Genomic DNA, 19,785 nt, shown 5'->3' with positions numbered 1-19,785 from the left:
TACAATCATAAAAGAACATTCAACGTAAGATAAGCAAGTGAATGCTCTTATCAAGGTGTTACCAACTTTATATGAATGGCTAAATGAGAAAGAGACATCCAAAACTATTAAGCATTGCGTAGTGTAGGTTACCACATTGGTGTCAAAGGTGAGCCAAGTTGCAGCAGTCAAAGTTCACTGTCTGTCATAAACAGAGTTCACAGATTGCTCGTATTGCTCACTCTGACTCATTTCAGTTCGACAGCTATGAGGAAAATCTGAGAATTTGAAGCTCATCAAATAAAGGATTCTCAATAAACCAGCTGTCTGTTTACTGATTGACGTTAAACACTAGCGGCCTTTGTCATCGTGGGTCACTTATTTATTGAGTGTCGTTAGGAATCAAGACAAACTACACAACATGTCTTCAAGCTTAACGGCTGCCTTGCAGGAATGGGAGAGCCTTGATAAAGAGTTTCGGAAGATTCAGGTAAGATTTCTTTCATAATTTTTTTTATAGAAAGGACACCTTTCTAAGACTCAGGAACAAACTGATGCCAATGCAATATGATGTTACAAAGCCATGGATAATAAATACAGTTGAAGGTTTTATTGTGTAACAAGATAGTACAAAAATACTGCAATGAAGATTTATACAATATAAAGAGAGGACACAGAATGCAATGAAGGCATGTACAATGAGGACACACGTTTATGTTTATGTTTCTAGGAAACTCAACGGATTTACATGCAGAAGCTGGATGAAATCTCCAAGCTTCAGCAGAATTTCACAACCTCCATAACTCAACACAAAAAGAATCTACAGGATTTATCCAAATCTTTGGACAAGTGGGTATTAGTCCCTCACCTCATGCACACAAACACAGAAAGTTGAATACTTCCCTGATTTTGTTCTCTTCATCAACATTTGACATCTTTGTCTTTTATTCACAGGTGCAAGAAAGGGCTTACCGAAGATGAGACCAAAACATTAGAGGGAATAAAATCACAGATTCGAGAGAGACCAAACAATTTCTCCGAAATGGAGGCTTTCCTTCCAAAGAAAAATGGGTATTTGGACATCATTACTCTTTAGTTGCTTCATAGGCATTTGACAGATTTGCTGAATTTGTTATATCTGTGCTTTTGTCCTCCAGACTGTATCTCAGACTTGTTCTTGGAAATGTAAACGTAAATCTGCTGAGCAAGCAATCAAAGTAAGTAATGTCTGAACGGCTCTCTTTTGTTTAATGTCCTCACATCGCTGTTTTTTCCTTCCTTGTATTTAGATGTATGCCTAGTTTCTTGTCCATCATTTCCATACATAAAACTAAATACCATTGCACAGCCACAAGATGGGGCTGTTCACTATTATTTTTAAGGCCTGAGCACCGGCGGTGCTGCACCTTCGTTGTCCACCGGAGGGCGCATGCACCGGAGATGTAGGGCCCTGTTGTATCTCCTAGGATTCTTTATTCTTTTTCTTCAAGACTTGGCCATTTTTGAGGTGGTTCCCATGGGCGAAAACTCGTGAAAATTGGTACACACATCAGTGATTGTGACAGTTACTCAGGGACAGAGTACATTTGTACATTTTGACACGTTACATTTTGACATTCTCCTCCTAGACGGTTCATTGGATTCATGTCAGATTTGCGACGTATGATGTTAGCACGTTTCTGATTTTAAATTGCAAAGGGGTTTTTGATATCTTGCAAGGTGTTGAAATGGCGAAGCAGTGAATTTATATGTCTCGCCACACAAACAGGACTGCATCTTAAATTCACCATGCATTGCTTGATATGGCTCAGACTTCACAGGTTATGCAACATTTATCACATCTATACAAATTTCACTTGCTTGATGTAAGCACAATCCAGAATCTAAACTTTCCAGATGTGCACTGATGATATTAATTTGTGTGCTGCAGCACACTAGACAGTTGTGGTAGTTATGCTGCTGCATCAGATGATGACATTCAACCTTCACAGGATTATTTGCACATTGAGCATAATGCCATCTGCATGTGAAAAGTGTGTCTATGTTACAGTGCCACCATCTGGAAACAGGAAGATGGTGCTCCCAATGTATAAAAACTCATGAAATTTGGCACACACATCAGATGTGAGTGCATTCTTTGATGCACTCAATGTCATGGGTTGTGGATTGCCAGAGGTGCGAGGGCCCCCCCATCACCGCTTGAGGCTTTAATTACAATTGTTACTGGTGCTGGACCTAGATAGGCCTTGGGTGAAATCAGACTGTAACCACACTGAAATTTGTGACTGTATTAAATGTTGATTCTTTAAGTAAAAGTGTTGGTTGTAATAAAACTAGGAATGTTTGGTGGTGTAAGTTTTAAAAAGTAGAGATACAAAACAGAATGAAGCTTGACACAAACTTTTTTTTTTTTTTGCTCTAGATCAGCCTACAAAGATGAATATGAAAAATTCAAGCTCTATGTCACTATTACCCTCTTTCTGATGGCCTTCCTGTGTCTGTTTTTTGTAAGTTCCAGGTGAGACTTAAACTCTTATTGCAGCACAAGATCTGATTCTAAACTTTTCTAAATACTCCTGTGTTCGTGTGTCACACTGTACTTTCTGTCACATGTTTTATGTAGACTATTCGATGCACTCCTGAACTTCCTTCTGGTCTGGTACTATTGCACCCTGACAATCCGAGAGAGCATCCTTATCAGCAATGGATCCAGGTTAGCCTACTCTCTGAACGTTTCTGAAAATATAAAAAATTATATCTGCTTGCATGGATACTCAATGGATAACTTCTACTTGTCTGAGGAATGACTGTAGTCTTTGCTGTTTCAGAATCAAAGGCTGGTGGGTCTTCCACCACTACGTCTCGACCGTTCTGTCTGGAGTCATGCTGACGTGGTGAGTGTTTCTAGATCAGCTACTGACAGGGTGGACGGTATTTGTGTTACAGTATTTCTTATATTTCCTGTATGGCTTTTACATCAGACACTAAAAGAGTCGACTTAAGTAATATTTTCAGTGGTTGTCATTGAATAGAAATCTAATTCATTACACATGTGGGAAGTCCTTGACAGAATTCATGAAATTGAACATGCTTCATAGAGGGATTAGTTCTCTCACAGAACCACCAATGTACGTTAATATGTAAGATAAACTCATGCAGCCTCCACAGTCAAAGGTGACATGACCTTCCCTTTGTTCTGTGGTCTATGCAGGCCTGATGGTGAACAGTACCAGCTTTTCAGGAACCAGTTCCTCACATACTGCTTATATCAGAGTAAGTTAAAAAAAAGTTAACACATTGACTTCATGAATTCAGATAGTACCTGCAGGCTTGTGAAAAGGTTATGTGTGTTTTAATTTTCAGATTTTGTACAGTTTCTTCAGTACTACTATCAAAATGGATGTCTGTACAGACTCAAAGCTCTGGGAGAAAGACGTAACCTGGACCTGACTGTAGGTGAGTTTGAATTCAACAGCCCACACGGTCATGACGTATACCATTTTATCTAATATTTTGTCTGATGTACCACTTATGCATCTTTTATATTAATCTAATGTAGCGAAACAAGAAAAATTTCATATATAATTGTCACAGTTGCACCTAATATGACTTACAATATATTGTTGTCTCCTATAGAGGGATTTCAGTCTTGGATGTGGCGAGGGCTGACCTTCTTGCTTCCCTTTCTGTTCTTTGGTCAAGTGAGTGTGTGGTTCACTTCATGCCCATCACATGAGAACCTTGCTTACGAAGAGAATTTGAAGCCTAAGATTCTTGTAAAAGTCACCATTTGCTTGAAGGATGTTTCCTCAAAACAAGTTCCAGTCTTACAAAGCTAAGAGCACAACACCTCACAAGCCACCAACAGGACACATCTCAGATTACATATATATGCTTAAAGTTTATATGACTATTCATTTAGGCTGTGTCTTAAATGAAGCTGAAATAAATTTGTTATCCCAGGCAGCATTTTTGGTGACAGAGCAATTTACTTTCATTTTTATTTATTTATTTGCTCGCTTATTTACTTACTTATGTACTTATATATTTGTTTGTGTGTATGTAATGGACAATTTGAGAGGTGCCTTGCTTTTGACATCACCATTTAATACATCCAAAAAAAAAAAAAAACCCAAATGAGATTCCTCAGTCAAACATACATCTTTGCTTTATTTCATTTCAAAGAAACTAAACAAAACTGGTTTTAAATATTTATACATCTAATTAAATCTCATGCCTTAGAAGCAGTCTAGTTGCTCTGGCTATTCATCATCACAGTCCCACAGAAGTCTGTGAAATCTATTTGCAAATGATACCAAGATTTCACAGACTGATCTTAGAATGCAGATTTTTGTTTTATTAAAATAGGTTTTTTTATATTATCTTATAACTCTTTATATTATAACTGATGGAGGCACATTACTTGCAAATAATTTGTTTGTTTTCTTTCTCTGTGTGGTTTGTGTTGCAGTTCTGGCAGCTTTACAATAGTGTCACTCTGTTCAGAATGGCCCAGGTCACAGAGAAAAAGGAGTGGCAGGTCAGTACGCCCCCCACCCCCGTTACAATCAGCAAAAACTGTCTGAGACTTTACTGAGCATGCTAAATCTTATTTTGGTCCTCTTTAAACACTATTATACGGGTGAACATACCCTACATTTTCCTCCATTTATCCTTAAGATCAGCTCAGATTAGTGCAGATTTTTAAACTTCTGTTGTTCTGTCTCTTGTAGATGTCCATGTGTGGGCTCTCCTTCCTGGTTCTGTTCCTTGGCAACTTCCTTACCACTCTTGCTGTGGTTCGACACAAATTAAAGAGCCAGACACAAGGAAAGCCCAAAACTCCTTAAAGAGAGACATGATAACTTCAGACTGGCTATTAACCGTTCTATACCCAATATAATGTCAATGCACTTACTATCATATGATATGATATTGTAAAGTGATCATTTTGTTTTTGATTACAATTTTCCAAAACTGTAAGACTTTCAGAACTGTTTTAGCCACAATGCTTTCTCTTTACATTGCTGTGAAACAAGATGCACTGATCTTTTGTTCAATTATTTATATTTACGCTATGCTGTAGTACTCCTTGTCATACATTGTAACGACAAATAAGCACCAGTTACTATCGTGAGGTGGTTTGATTAAAAACCTTTACGTCCAAAAACACTGTGCACGATATACTGTGTTAGTACAATCTGACTGCGAATTGTGATAATCGGGGCGGGGGGGGGGTCAACTTTTTCTCCAGGACTACCATCGGATAAATAAATGTTTCGACCCCCCCACAACTTTTGTTTTTACCTCTTTTGGGGGGATCCAAGTCCTAATTCTGAATCCAATGTCTCTATATAAAATTGTCCTAATGAAATTATCTATAGCTAAAAATGTTACGTGTCCTCATCTTAAGTGCAACATCAGAGCGCTTCTCACTGCCCCTGTTGGTGACCGAAATTAACCTTCCTATAATTCAAATACAGCAACAATATGGCTGCGCCCTCGACTGCACATCGCTGAGGTTCCAAGTCATACGTATCTGTAGTAAGACAAATTCACCGACCATTTATGTACAAGAAAACCGCGGGACAAAACAGTGGACATAGACAATAAACAGTGCAGTCATAAAGTTTGTTGTCTAACGTGATTGATGCCGAGATGCAAGGTGAGTATTCGCCCGGTGGTTTGCTAGCGGCCAGCCGAAGTACATGAGGCTATCATTGCTAGCCAGCATGCTAACTACTTAGCAATTACCTGTTCTGCGATGTGTGGTGTATAAAGTGACTCTGATGTTCATACAGATGTATACATAGGTGGGATGGTGTTAACGTTATTGGGTACTAATTAACCACGGCTAACGGGTCAAATGATTGAGTCCTTCAAAGTGCACAATTTTGGAACCTCAACAACCTATTGCTTAAGTAGCGCGTTGAAATTTCACGATGCTACTGCATCATTGATTATTATGCGATGTGTATACTTAATCCGGTTACTTTGCCCCTTTTGTGAAATTTTAGGGACAGTTGAAAACATTCGTGGCTTCGCCGATGGGTATTTTTTGCTGGTATGGCAGAACAGGTTGTACCTGTACACCGCTGCAGCTGTTCTCATAGGACTGTGGTTAACTTTGAGCATGGCTTTTAAAAAGGTAAACATATAGCTTTCCCTGTGATACTCAGTGGTCTATGTGCCAATTATTTGTACAAAGCAGAGAGTAAATTTGGGTTTAATTGGTCTTATCTCCCTCTCAACAGAAAAAACTAGTCAGTGTTGTTCCATGGCTCTACAAAACCACAAAAAAGAACGAATATCCTCCTGAAAAAGAGAAGGTTGTTCATGTCGCAGGTGTTAAAATTTTCTTTGGATCTCAGACTGGTACAGCAAAGGTATTGTATATATATACTTTTAATTAAGTTGTAAGTGCATTTACTTTGGTTTCTTTTGGAACTGAAGTGAGACTTAAAGCATTTTATTGAAATGAGGAAGAACTGAAGTACAATTTCACCTTATGACGCACTAAAGACAACTCTGTTTTATCAGCATGGAGCTGTGCAAATAAATATGTTTATGTTCCGGAACATAAACATATTTATTTGCACAGTGAGTCCAACTTGTAGCTTTTTTGGATGCAGTGAATGTTTGGGTTAGCTGTAAATATAAGAATATGTGAATTTTTTCAGGGGTTTGCAAAGGAGCTAGCTGAAGATGTCAGAAGTCTTGGTTTCCAGTCTGAGATAATTGACATGAAAGATTATGACCCAGATGACAGATTGTCAGAAGAGGTGAGTTCTCATTCATCTTGACTGACTGTCATCAGTTTATGGCATTTTAGACACACACACACTCACACACACAGTTTTTACACAGAGAACATGGAACGCATCTCTCCAATCCAGATGTTAAGCATCTTATTCAAGGGCACATTTGCAGTTAACTGGGAGCATGGAGCCCCCTTGACGTTACTGTCTCATGTCAAATGAAAATGAACTGTCTTGTGCACAATATTTTGAGATTCAGAGAGCGAAGTAATGGAAACGAATTTGCCGTACAGCACGTGTGTGAGATATCATATCTCTGGCGTTGTTATGTATTCCTCTGCTTTGTTATGTATTCCTCTCAGCACAGAGAGATTAATTGCCCCCATCCACACATCAAATACCGCACAATGCAGGGTCAATTTGGGGATCGTTTGCTGAGGCAGAAACATTCGTATTTGTACAACAGAATTACTGCCAGTTCCATGATAAGAATATCACAGTGAGAAATTGTCATGGGCTTGCAACTGGCCTTCTGCTGAATTATAGATTCACAGTACATTGACCCTTAGTGTCCACCTGTCAGTCACTGGTTGCCGTGGAACTGCCATGCTCAGTCAGGGATAAGCTTAGGAAGAAAAGCCGTTATTGTTGAACAGATCTTCATTATTTTTGTAAAAGGATTTGCATAAGGTCTTGTAACTGATTTATTCTGTCTGTGATCTTCATTGCTTATGGTACATTCAAATGCCATAGCAAGCTTGATTAGTTTTTTTTTCTTCTTCTTCCTTTTTTCGTCACTGAAGCCGCACTAAAGTTTTATTTGCTTCTTTTTCCAGTGCACAAATAAAATGGTGTGTGTGTTCCTCATGGCCACATACACTGATGGACAACCCACTGAAAATGCTGAGTGGTTTTGTAAATGGCTTGAGGAGGCTTCCACAGACTTTCGATATGGTAAAACCTACCTCAAAGGGCTAAGATACGCCGTCTTTGGCCTTGGAAACTCTGTGTATGTCGGCCACTACAACACGGTAAGAAAAACACACAAGTCTTGTTTGCAGAAGTGAAAAGTTCATTTTTTTTATCCATCTCCTGTTAGTGTTACAGCAGACTGCCATGTACATGCACAATCTCTTTTGTGAAAGATGGTTATAACCCCTTATAATCTTATTTCAGGTGAGCAAAAATGTGGACAAGTGGCTATGGATGCTTAGCGGATCTCGTATCATGACACGGGGAGAGGGCGACTGCAACGTGGTGAAGAGCCGTAATGGAAGCATACAGGCCGACTTCCAGGCCTGGAAAGCCAAGTTCCTGAGTCGTCTACAAGCTCTGGCTAAAGGGGAGAAGAAGGCATGTAGTGGCAAATGCAAAAATGGCTCCTGTAAGAACAAAAAGAAGCACAAAGAAGAAGCAGATGATAACCACTCACAGCCAGAGAAGAATAGCTCAGAGGTACGTTAGCTTGTATCTCGAGATGCTGTTTTAATTCTTGTAGTCATGGTAACAGGTTTTTTGGGTTTTTTTGTTGGTTTTTTTGCTCCACACTCAGAGTGGCAGCTTGTTCCTCTGCTGCCCATTACTCACAAGTGTAAACGGAATGTGAGTAGTTACGGTGACATTTTGCAAGGCACTTATCACAGTCATGCTTCCAACATGGGTCCTCTGTTATCCTCCAGTCAGTAGAGAGGATGCACATGTTGTGCAGCATTTCTTTAAAAGGCATGTGGTCTTGTTTGAATTTGGTGTTCACAAATATGCATATGCTTTCTCTTTGCATTTAAGTAAACATGTAAAAGGTGACAGCTCGTGCTGATAGTAATTTTAAAACATATGGCTTCGCCTTAAATGACATTGTTCAGTTATTTTCCCTTATATGTTAGTAAGAACTGTGATCTGAGGGAGGTCTTATGGGGGGAGCAGGTCCTGTGAGGTAACAGACATTGCTGTGTTTGGGGGTCTCAGGCAGAGCTGATAGAGTCCAGCAGTGAGGAGGAGTCTGCTGCAGAGGAGGACACAGGCCATGGTTCTGTCATTGATATGGAGGATCTGGGAAATGTGATGAACAGCATGAAGAAAGCTAAGGTAAAACATCAGCCTCCATTTATTTATCGGAGGTATTTACAAAATACTGAATGTTCTGTTTTCATTTTCGGTTGTGCAAAAAGCTTTTTTGGGTCTGGTTTCATGTATTTCAATGCATTTTTCAGTGTCATTTGTATTATTCACAGCATTCAATAGTTAGAAAACTAAATTTCTGCCTCACAATGTACATGCAAATTTGACCAATTCAAACCAGAAGCCAAAGTGAAAGAGGTCTATTACCAATGTTTGAATTGCCAGAGGGAAACCTTAAGGGTAGCCCATAGTTAGAACTTGTTATTGAAAGTTTTATATCTCAAGTTTATACCAGGCAGCACCCAGTCTGTTAAAATTTGATTACTATCAAACTCACATCACAATCAGTTTTAATCCACCAAGTGCTGTATATGTACTAGGAATTTGTTTTGGTGTCATTGGTCAAGAGCACATAAAAACAGTATATCTAGGGTGACAGAGCATAAAAAGCATAAACCGTTAGACAGTGAAAATCAGAAGACAACACCACTTACATTAACGAGGAGAGAAGTTACATGCTAGACCATATCCAAAAATACGCAGAAACGCATGTTTCTTCACCCTGAAGTTGTACTGAGTTGTAGTATAAGGCAAACAGCATCCAGTCACCTTCTCTGAAGATTTGAGAACCCTTTGAAGTGTCTGCCCTTTTTAGAGTGTACACACAAATCCAAATCAGACCATGTCTGAGGATGTGAGGGTGCTCTCCGCTGTAACCTTGTGAAACTGCACCAACAAGTGCTGAGTGACCTTGATTTTCTTCCAGAGGCTGAGGAAGTAAATCCGTTTCTGAGCTTTTTAAGTGATGTTGGTAATGTTGCCATCTCATTTGAGTTGGTGGTTCCCAAGAACTTGAATGAATCTGCCACTCTCAGTGCTGTATTGTTGATTTTTAGTGGGGTGAGTGAAGGGGGGAGTCTGTTGGCCTGTACATTTGAACTATTTTCCATGTTAAGCTGGAGATAGTGGGCAGTGCACCGTAACACTAGATGATCCACCCCTGTCCTTCACGCAGTCTTGTCTCCATTAGTAATGAGACCTAATAGCGTGGTGTCATCAGCCAACCTCAGTCATTTTATTGCTGAGTCTGTGGAGATGAAGTTGTTGTTGTTGTGCAGGGAAAACCGCAGAGGGCAAAGCACACAGTTCTGTGTTGCTTCAGTGCTTACAGTAAGTAAGAGTCTGACAGGTAAGAGCCCAGCCATCCATACTGCCTCCTGTCAGTCAAGAAGTTGGTCCACTGACAGATGGAAAGTGGTATATTCAGCCTAGACAGTTTGATGTGAAGGATTTCTGCAATAATAGTAGTGAACGCCGAGATGAAATCCACAAACAGGATCCTTGAATATGCACCTGGAAAGTCCAGATGCTGCAGGACATAGCGGAGACCCATATTTACAGCATCTTTTGCTTTGCTCTTGGCTCTGTATGCAAACTCCAAAGGCACCAGAAGTGTGTCTGTGATGGACTGAAGGAAGCAGAGCCACCAAGTGTCGACAGCAAGTGTCCATATATTTTTATGACGACAGATATGAGGACAACAGGTCTGTAGTCATTTTAAAAACTGGTTATCATGTATTTCTTGGGTATAGGTACAATGACAAGAGGATTTAAAGCAGGCAGAAACTGTACACTGGTTCAGAGACTGGTTCAACAGACCTGTGAACAATTGTGCTAAATGGTTAGCACAGTCCTTCAGTATAGCATGGGGGACTCACTCTGGGCTGGTTGCTTTTCAGCTTTTTTGGCAGTTGAAGAGCTTGTACACTTCCCATTCTTTGATGAAAAGAGTGGGGTAGAGGGAGGTGCAGTTGACAGGCAGAGCCTGTGTTGAATTTATTGAATGCGTAGCCATTCAACAGATTCACAAGTACTACACCGTACATTTTTTTTTCTAAGCCCTTCAAAACAGAGGAAAGAAGAGGAAAGAGTGGTTTCATTGAGGGAGAGACTAGGGTGGCAGATGGTTTAGCAGCTACAGTAGACAGCAGCTCCAGCAGGCAACGGGAGGATTTGCGTAACTGTGAACTGTGATCGCTGACGCCCACTCTGCAGGCCTGTGTGGAGGAGAGATTCAGGAAACAGGAGCAGGGAGAAATCTCCCCCACTCAGTCGCAGCCACTTCTGGACCAACGGCTGTTACAGGGTAGAGCCGCAAGGATCCCTCTCCTCTTACCAAGTCCAACATGACACACTTAGAGCGGCATTTTTATACCATAATAAAGTATCTGCATCCTTAGCAATGACAACAACAACAACTGTCTCTAATTTGAGCTTTTTTATGGGGTTTCTTTGGCTTTAACATGATAACGTGGCTTATTTTCACGTCTTGGAGTGACAAACCACAAAATGATCACCTGGAATTTTGTACTTCATGTAAGAGCTGGGGTTGTTCTGGATGACAAGTCTCATGCTGGTTATTGGTTGCTTTCTTTTTTTTTTTTTTTTTTTTTTTTTTAAAGCTCTTTCTGTCCTGGAGATTCAGTGTTTTAGTTCTCCGCTGAGCTGTCTGACAGCATACATGCCCAGACCACAGAACCAGTTCCTCGGATTCACATCAGCTGTCTGTTAAAAACAAATCACAGCCATCACACACACGGGCTCCCTCAGTTTTCTTTCACCATGTATAGAAGTATTTTGTTTGCAGATGGAGGAATGTAGCCTTGTTTGTTGCTTTCTACAGATTTGCTGTGTATCTTTCATTTGGTGTTTGGCTACGATTGCAGCACTCTTTGTAATTGACAAAAGCAGTCTTTATGAGTCAAAATAAGTTTGATTAAAAGTCCTCATCAACTGTATTTTGAGCTCTCATAGAGAATATCTCTCATTCAGGGTGAAGCTTTTAAAAATCACACTATTTATCCACTCAGAGGTTCCTTTGTCTTTAAATGAAGTGTGTAATTACTTGGAGCATATTGCAACAGTATCTGAACAGAAAGATACAGCATGAAGTTAATAAGCTTTGGGAAAGTTTTTTTTCTGATAAAATATTTATAACCAGTTCTAAGGGCTCTGTTAAGATAAGATTCAAAAGGCCATGGAGGGGAACTTCATGATTCAACAGTGAGTCGTTTTTTTCGTGATGAGAAGTCATTAATTCATGAACCTCTGGGGAGGCATTGAGAATAGTGTTATCAAATACTGAGTGAATGGATTGAGTTAATTTCATTTTGCCTCAAAATATTCTTTCTCAGTGCGGTCTGTAGAGGGCATTAGAGATGCAGTTTTGAAGGGGCTTCATGTGGAGAACTGGACTTGAGTAATCCATTCCATTTTTACCTGGCAGCACTCTCCTCTTTGAAAGATAAGATGTTTCAGTGGTTTTCTGACTTTTTACAACCTCTTTTTTTCACAAGTCTGTCGTTCTTGTCATATGCAGCGTGCCCTGTTTTTTTGGAGAGTAGGCTTAAATGTTTCTTGAGGATGTCAGTAGAGACAACCAGTTGTACATGTTAAATTTCTCAGTGCCTCAGATGTGGACATGCGATGCATTGTGTAAGGTGTGTCTACAAGATTTTGTGTAGGCTGTGCTTGGCTGTAACTATGTATAAAGCTATAGTGCTACTTTATTTCAGGCAGAGCTTCACATTAGCACTGGGTATTCAGGAAACAAAAAACAGAGTTGTAAAATTAATCTTATCGGTTGTTGGGAGTGAATTTGTGGTGGGTAGTGTTCAAAGCTCTCCGTATGAGTTTTTCGTCGCTGTATCTGGCAACCAGTGTCTAACTTGCATTGGTTTAAATGTTTGTGTTGTCTAAATTTATACATAATACATTTCAATCCACGGAAATTTAATTTGTGGCAGTGCTTTAGGTCTGTCTGTGACAGAATATTGGTTGCTCCAGGTTAAGGTTAAAAGCATTTCTCATATTGCTCTGCCAGAGTTGTCTGGTTTGCTGCTTGAATGTGTTGAGACTACCACCTGGCTGCCAGTATGGCGTTGCCTGGAGCAGGCTGGGGTGTATGTACCTATAGTGCATATGGTAAAACTGATGGGTACCACCTTGATCAACTGTATACATGTGAATGTGAGATGTCTTTGAGTCAGCTGTAATACACAGAATGTGAGATGTCTTTTGGTTAACCAGTATACGCATGACGTGCGATGTCTTTTGTTCAGCCTGGATGTGAGCTGTTTTTGGGTCCTCAGGCACAAAGATGGTATGGCTCACTACAGGGTACAAAGATTGAGTCAGGGCAGTCATTGGGGAACCCAGAGTAATTAATTACCAATGGCCTGTCACGCTGCAAAGTTGAGACTGTTTAATGTAACACATCGCTCAGTTGATGACAGCTTGTTTCTCTTTCTTTGATTTTTGTTAAAAGTTATAACTCTGTGCATAAAATGCCCGTCCAGGTTGTTATATCTTATTCCGTAGTTATTTTATATCTGTTTTTTTTTCTGCTCTCCATCTCTGAAGGAACACTGGATAAGTCAGTCATCATTCCGGCTCAAGCCTCAGTAACAACAAATAGCGTTATACATTCTACTCGTATTTAGAGGTATCAAAAGATCTCCAAGGCGTACGTTTGTTTTCTGTTTCCTGTGTCTTCATACGGGGTCACTGAGCAGCAGGTTTTGGTTCATTTATCATAGCGTGTTTACTGTTGTGTACATGACACAGAGGAGCAGCGATGTGTGAGCCCTGGTCTTTGGGGCTCTTTTGCCGCTTTGACCCTGTTTGTGGGGTCTGCTCCTGTTTCCCTTCTTGGAGGAGTGTTGAGGTTAATCAGATCAGATATGGTTCTGGTTCCCTGCTGGCCCTTTTCCCAATCTAATTTGGAACTGGTAATTAGGGCTTTGGGACCTTAAGGATGGGAAAACGTCTCTCGCTCCTATATCTGCCGTAAGATAAGATGATAAGATGATTGGCAGACATTCTCCACTGGCAACCTCTCATTAGCCTTGACGCTAGTGTCAGACGCTAGCAAACCTCCCCTAAGCTACTGTATACGTGTTCTCTTTCTTTCCTGTCAGAGCTGGTGTGTTTTCCCTGAATCGTATACGAAGGAAGTACACTATACATATTACCTAATAACTAATATCTAAGACTTGTCCTTTGTAATAGCATGTGTTTGATGCTATTATACAGTTTATACTTTATAATTAATTGCCAAGTTATAAACCGGTTTTCTGCATCTCCTAAAATACTCATTGCATTTATGTGTATACATCTCGGTAATACTAGAATGGTCTCCATTGAGACAGGTGCTGTCCCACTGGACTGCTGGTTTGGCTGTCTTGTGAGGTAAATGGAAGGCAGCAGTGTGTGGGTAGCAGTGGCGGGATGGAGAGCAGGCCGATCGTCTCGGCATCGCCGCGACTGGGTGTCAGTCTGCATGTGTCAGCTGCCAGGCCCGTCCTCTCCCGGGCCGCTGCCCACATCACCGCTGTCACTCGCATGGGCAGCTCCGGGGGAAATGGAGCGTCTCCGGCGGAGGAGAGCTGCTCCGGTTCTGTCAGTCCGGGGAGAACGCACCTCCTTGCCTGAGCTTTAATAGCGCCGGTATGCGCGGTGACAGCGGGATGGATTCTGGGTGATGGATTGCAGCCTGGTCAGCTTTATCTTAAACGTTTCAGCTACGCGACAGGTCTCGCTGTGAACGGCCTTATCATTCACTTGCCAACCCCCCCACCCCACCCCAAACGCACACACCGCTTGTGGTCTTCTTGTTGGAGTTTACTCAAGGGACACTCGCTGCTCTTTAGCCAATCAGCAGAAGCATAGTTGCAGCAAGAGGAAACATGAAGGGATTTCTTGTGGCACCTGTCTCACCTGGAAAGAGAGGTCATTGGGTACAACCAGAGCAGCCACATTACAGGACAGGAGTCTGGTAGAGGAGGGATTTGAATAGTAATATGAGTTCTAAAAGGAAAAGGATAGAAGAGGATCAAAAGCATCCATTTAATTTATTAACATTTTGGTAATATAGCTATTTTTATTCTTTCTGTTATATTACTCCGGGCGTCCAGTCACGTCTTTTATATCTTGCCCCCTTACAATGGCCCCCAAGACTCCTTGTTAGCTGAGAAAGAAAGGAATTCGCCGGTGGAGCTGCAGCAGCCGAATCCGTTTTCAGCCCGTCTGGGGCCCGGGAGCGCCAAACAGCGTGATGGGCTACTTATCCTGGGACACACATATTTTGTTTTTTGGAAAGCCCAGCATGTTAAACAGGCCAAACCCCCTGGAACATATCTGAGAATAGTTCTTTCTTTGACCAGAGGTCACCTGGATTTGTCTGACTGGAGTTAGGAGAGAAAGAATATAGCTGCAAGGCACAGCGGCTCGACTTGAGCACAACAGTCTGCTCTACAAACAGAGATCATCAGTTGCATTTTAACTCTGACAGCAGCCATCTGATCTATTTGGCCCATTCATGAAATGACTACCCTCCAGCGTCGCCAAGAGAATATTGGTTCTGAATAATTTTATGCCTTACCTGAATTTAAATGGTATGGCTCATCTCAACTTATGAATGGTGATGTCATGCCCAGGTCACGTTTCCCCCTCTCGCTCTTCATAAATTATGACATCCGGTGTAATATTAACTTACGTAAAACTGGCTAAAAATAGAGAGGTAATCTCCATTTACCTGTCAGGTTTTACATATTGCAGATAAGATCATCTGACTGACCTGTAACCAAGTCTTTGCCTTTTCTCAGATTTGTCCTCTGCAGTTGAAGCTGTTTAGCATTTCAAGAGGCTCTGAGAGGAAATAGTCACGGTAGTTCAAAAAGGAAGAATAGGGTGCACTTTGAATGTGATATGATGTTACATCATCCAAATGTCCAAAAAATGATTTCATCTCAGTTTTAAGGAGGGTTTATGTCTTAAATATCTTTGAAGGCCTTTGGACTTTTTCACAGCCAAAGAACTGCCAATTTCTTTTTTTTTTAATGGTATTCCTTAATAAGTATAGATACTATAGGTTCTTTTTTTTAATTAGGTGCTGATTCAGAATATTAAGAAAATATTGTGACAGAGATGATATTAATCATAATTGTTGCTTAAATAGGTTTAATTTTGTTATTTAACACTCAGATGAAGCTGATTAATTAAAAGCAAAACTTCTGTCATTATTCGGAGAAGCATCGGTAAGACAAAGCAGTATCACTATAATTAAAATGCTCCCAGCATCTCTACTCAGAAATTTATACCGTCATGGGAGAAGTGAAAGAAATTGCCATTAATCGAGGTTACGAAATTAGTCCCACCTCGTGACCCAGTTTAAACCCCACACGCACTTTAATTTAGTGAATGAAGTGTCATCCTGTTCTTTTTGTCCCCTGAGCTTACTATATTTTTGTAACATAGTAAATATACAGAGAATTACTGTTATAATTCTTAAGATTTATCCCATGCAGTTTCTATGGTGTTAAGGAAAGACCAACATTAGGATTGAACAATACGTGAAAAACATTCATCTGTCGCTGTAATTTTACGCGCAGTTGAATTCCCTCTGTAATGTTTTGGTTCATCCATTAGCAAATTTGCCATGAGCTACAGAGCTAAGATGAAGATGTTCGTGTGTATCCAACCCCTGGGTTCTCTGTTGCAGAGAAAGATGGAAGGTGAAGAAGAGGAGTCTCACAGGGTTAGAGTGTCCAAACTGAACGGTGTGAAGAAGACTGAGATGGAAGAAGAGAGGAGAGAGATGATCACTCCTGCTCTAAGGGAAGCGCTCACTAAGCAAGGTACGATGTGTGTGTGTGTGTGTGCGTGTGTGTGTTAAATGATTTTAGGTGTCTCTGACGACCTGTCAAGCCCCATGGCTGTGCCAGAGGCAAAATTATAGAGAGAAGTAATTTCATGTGTGTTCAGGCCTCAATGTCAAATGTTTTAAAGGTTGACACAAATTAGCAGCTTAAAACATGCAACTTCAGTTCATACTGAAGAGAGTTGTTTGCTCCTTTACTGGAAATTGTTTCCTGTTTCCTCAATTGTATTAATTGCTTGCCTGTGTAGCCTTTTTTTTCCCACCTGTCAAACTCTCAGGTTTCTTGACATCAGCAGTAATTACAGAGGACTTCTGTGCCATGAAAACATCATACGTGGAACAACACATCTTACTTTCACTCATGCTTCAATTTTTTTCACCCTGTCATCAATTTCTCACTGTGAGGCTATTTCAAATTCAAGTTCCTAATGACGTAGCCACCTCACTGCAACTTTTACCTTTGCTGTGAAATAAATCCAGCCCCCCTGGAGTGAAATTGAACCACACTTTGATAGAACCAGCTTTTTGATGTGACTGTGCCTAACGGGGCTTAATGATGCAGCAAAGTCCAATTACACCCCCCCCCCAACCCCCCACACCAAGTGCTGGAACTCCCCAGAGTCCTGGAACTCCACACCTTTCATTAGCACCGCCTGTCTCCAGCTTCTACACAAACTCACAAGGGCGATATGGCTTCAAGCTACATAGCTCTCACTCCTGCCTCTCTGGCTTGAAGTGTACGCTGAAGTGACTTTGACTCGTAATGAACCAAAAATGCTTTCCCTCCTCCTCCAACCTTTCTTTTCTGTGGTTTATATTATACCGGTATTGTATGTTTCATGTATATTACATCATAATGTTGCAAAAAGCGTAAATATTTGCCTCGAAAACGAAGGCTTGTCGCCCTATTTGCCTGAGGTGTTCTGGAAGTGCTGAGTATTATGCCATACCAGTGGTGTGTGTGTTTCATACGAGTGCGCTGAATAGACCCTCACACACACACGGATACATAAACCATCCGCTGTAATTTTACTGAGATCCCCGATGCCGCGGTAGACCTAGCCTGGAGTCAGGAGGAGAGCTACATCTATGATCTTATGTAACTAACTATAATAAGGCCTTGGCTTATAACTTTGCTTTTTTTTTTTTTTTTTTTAACTTATGTACGTCTTTAATGCTAAACACAGATGATCCCATCAGACTTTATTAGATAAGATTTCAAGATGTTTGAGTGAGTTGGGGTTCGCAGGCTTTTAAGGCGTACCGGATATGGAAATGTAGCGTTTTCTAAGAGAATACTGAGCAGGAAGTAATGACAGCGCTTTCGGTGGAACTTTGGATCAACAGCCAAATATGCCATTTTAATCTGCGTTCAAATTATGCTGTCAGTATATCATAGATTTCCGTATAACATATGAAGTTTTAGGGTATGTTTGCAGAAGAGTTGCTGGTTTTCTTTATTTCTTGATTGTCGTTTTAGATAAAAAAAGATCTGTAGTTTTTCGGTTTTGTTACATACAGGATGGGCATTATTGAAAAAGAAAGAAACAAGGATGGCGATCTGATGATTTCTTGGTAATTCTGACCTCTCTTCTGAGATTGTGCTGTTGTCACTTGTAAACCTGAAATTCATCACCGTGCTAAACATGATTTGCTTAGTTTTGTACATTTACATTGTGAACCTTTAGTGCTATTGGCCTGTGAGGGACAGATGGAACCAAATACCTTATTTTTCAATTCGTATTTAAAATTTGCCTCGTATTCGGCTTACGGCACTTGCCCTTGGTGGCTCTGAAGACTAGATTAAGCTTTGAAAAAGGAGGAAAAAAACACACCTATTTTTCAGTTCTTCATGCGCGCTGTTTGTTAATCGGTCGAGCAAGAGTTCTTCACAGCTTTGTTTAAACTGACCAAGCACTAAACTGTTATCCAGAGAATTTTGGTCCAGCATTCTGCTCTGTGGCACTATCCAAACATGGAGTTATTTAGAGAGCTGATCTAGCGCACCTATCCTTGCATCATGACTCCACCGAGCTATTTGCAGACATAAAAGACGAGCGTTTGTTTGATGTAGAGTTTACCCTAATGAACACAGGGGGGGAAAAAAAAAAGAGACTTTGCATTAGGATCATTAACGCACGGCCCACTCGCATGCTTCCCTGCTTTCCACTGCTTCCAGCACTCCTTCAGCCTCCATCACTCCCTTTCATGTAGCTGAGGAGAGCTGGGAGAGAGAGATGTTGGAGAGAAACGAGGGTCCGTATTATCTTATCCTTTGGGATTTTCACCATCTTAACTGCTCAGCAGTTTACTGCATTGAGTTACTTGCTTCCCTTTCCCCCCTTGTGTTTTTCTGGCAGTTTCCCTGACATGTAATATTTATTGGATACATTTATATTCCATAATATTTCTAGGACCGAATGACTGTGTGAACTTTTATAATACACACTACCCTGAGCGTGTGCTTGGCCTCTTGGATAGCCTGTGCGATGGCCCTGGAGTATGAGGTTAAATACTAAATTGAGTTCAGTTCCCTAGTGGGTACTTCACATTGCTGGGAGAATGTACCTGTGTACCTTTAGGATGACAGAAGTTACTTAAGAGACATTGGAAATCACACCGTGCTTGGACTTAACAACGCAGGAACCTGTATCCATAGCTCTCCAAGACAAATATTAGCATTCAGTACGTGAGGTTTGTTCGCTTTTCTTGCTGAATTGTCTGGAGTAGAACGTGTGTCGTAAAGAAACAGTCTTCTTGCTGAATGTGTTTCTTTCTTTTTTTTTTTAAATGGGTTTTAGATGTAATGTGCTGATGCATGGGCCGGTCTTGCTCGGAACGTTGAGAAATGATTAAAAGGGTACAAATAAAAGTATTCTGTTTGATCTGCTTACATCAGAAAAATCTGTCAGAGTAAAGGCTGAAACTCTTCAGGCTGAGACCGTATCATCCAGGCTTGATCCGATGAAGGACTATTGGGGATTCCTTAACATGAAGGCTACTCTTAGAGTCTCACAGTCATTATGTCGCTGAAGACGCTGCGTGTCGATACGGTGAAACATAAGAAGCTGAGGTGTTTGATATTGGCTTTTACATGTATGCACTGCAGAAGTCTCGGAGAAGTTGTGGAATTATTTTGAAACACTTCGCTAATGAGATCGTGAAAAAGAAATGTTGATTCACCTACTTTATCTCAGCGTGACCCTGGGG

The 19,785-nt window shown here is 40.7% G+C and overlaps 2 protein-coding genes across 2 annotated transcripts in view; both read left to right on the top strand.

The window, feature by feature from the left end:
• Nucleotides 1-245: 245 nt before the first annotated feature.
• Nucleotides 246-5,092, top strand: tmem120ab (transmembrane protein 120Ab). Its single transcript, XM_030777039.1, has 12 exons — nt 246-469; nt 710-828; nt 934-1,050; nt 1,137-1,196; nt 2,402-2,497; nt 2,603-2,692; nt 2,808-2,873; nt 3,191-3,252; nt 3,343-3,435; nt 3,616-3,680; nt 4,451-4,519; nt 4,713-5,092. The coding sequence occupies exons 1-12, from the start codon at nt 401-403 to the stop codon at nt 4,827-4,829; spliced, it is 1,023 nt and encodes a 340-aa protein (XP_030632899.1). The 5' UTR covers nt 246-400; the 3' UTR covers nt 4,830-5,092.
• A 394-nt stretch (nt 5,093-5,486) lies between these two features.
• tyw1 (tRNA-yW synthesizing protein 1 homolog (S. cerevisiae)) overlaps nt 5,487-19,785 on the top strand; it is a 41,573-nt gene continuing 27,274 nt past the window's right edge. Inside the window, exons 1-8 of the mRNA XM_030777450.1 lie at nt 5,487-5,644; nt 5,997-6,127; nt 6,234-6,365; nt 6,660-6,761; nt 7,574-7,768; nt 7,914-8,192; nt 8,703-8,822; nt 16,417-16,552. Of these exons, the coding sequence (XP_030633310.1) occupies nt 5,638-5,644; nt 5,997-6,127; nt 6,234-6,365; nt 6,660-6,761; nt 7,574-7,768; nt 7,914-8,192; nt 8,703-8,822; nt 16,417-16,552 (1,102 nt within the window). The 5' untranslated portion in view covers nt 5,487-5,637. The remainder of the gene's footprint in view (nt 5,645-5,996; nt 6,128-6,233; nt 6,366-6,659; nt 6,762-7,573; nt 7,769-7,913; nt 8,193-8,702; nt 8,823-16,416; nt 16,553-19,785) is intronic.

Source organism: Chanos chanos, chromosome 6, assembly GCF_902362185.1.
Source record: "Chanos chanos chromosome 6, fChaCha1.1, whole genome shotgun sequence".
Lineage (NCBI taxonomy): Eukaryota > Metazoa > Chordata > Actinopteri > Gonorynchiformes > Chanidae > Chanos > Chanos chanos.
The sequence above is the reverse complement of the archived record's forward strand: the minus strand, read 5'-3'. Positions and strand labels throughout refer to the sequence as shown.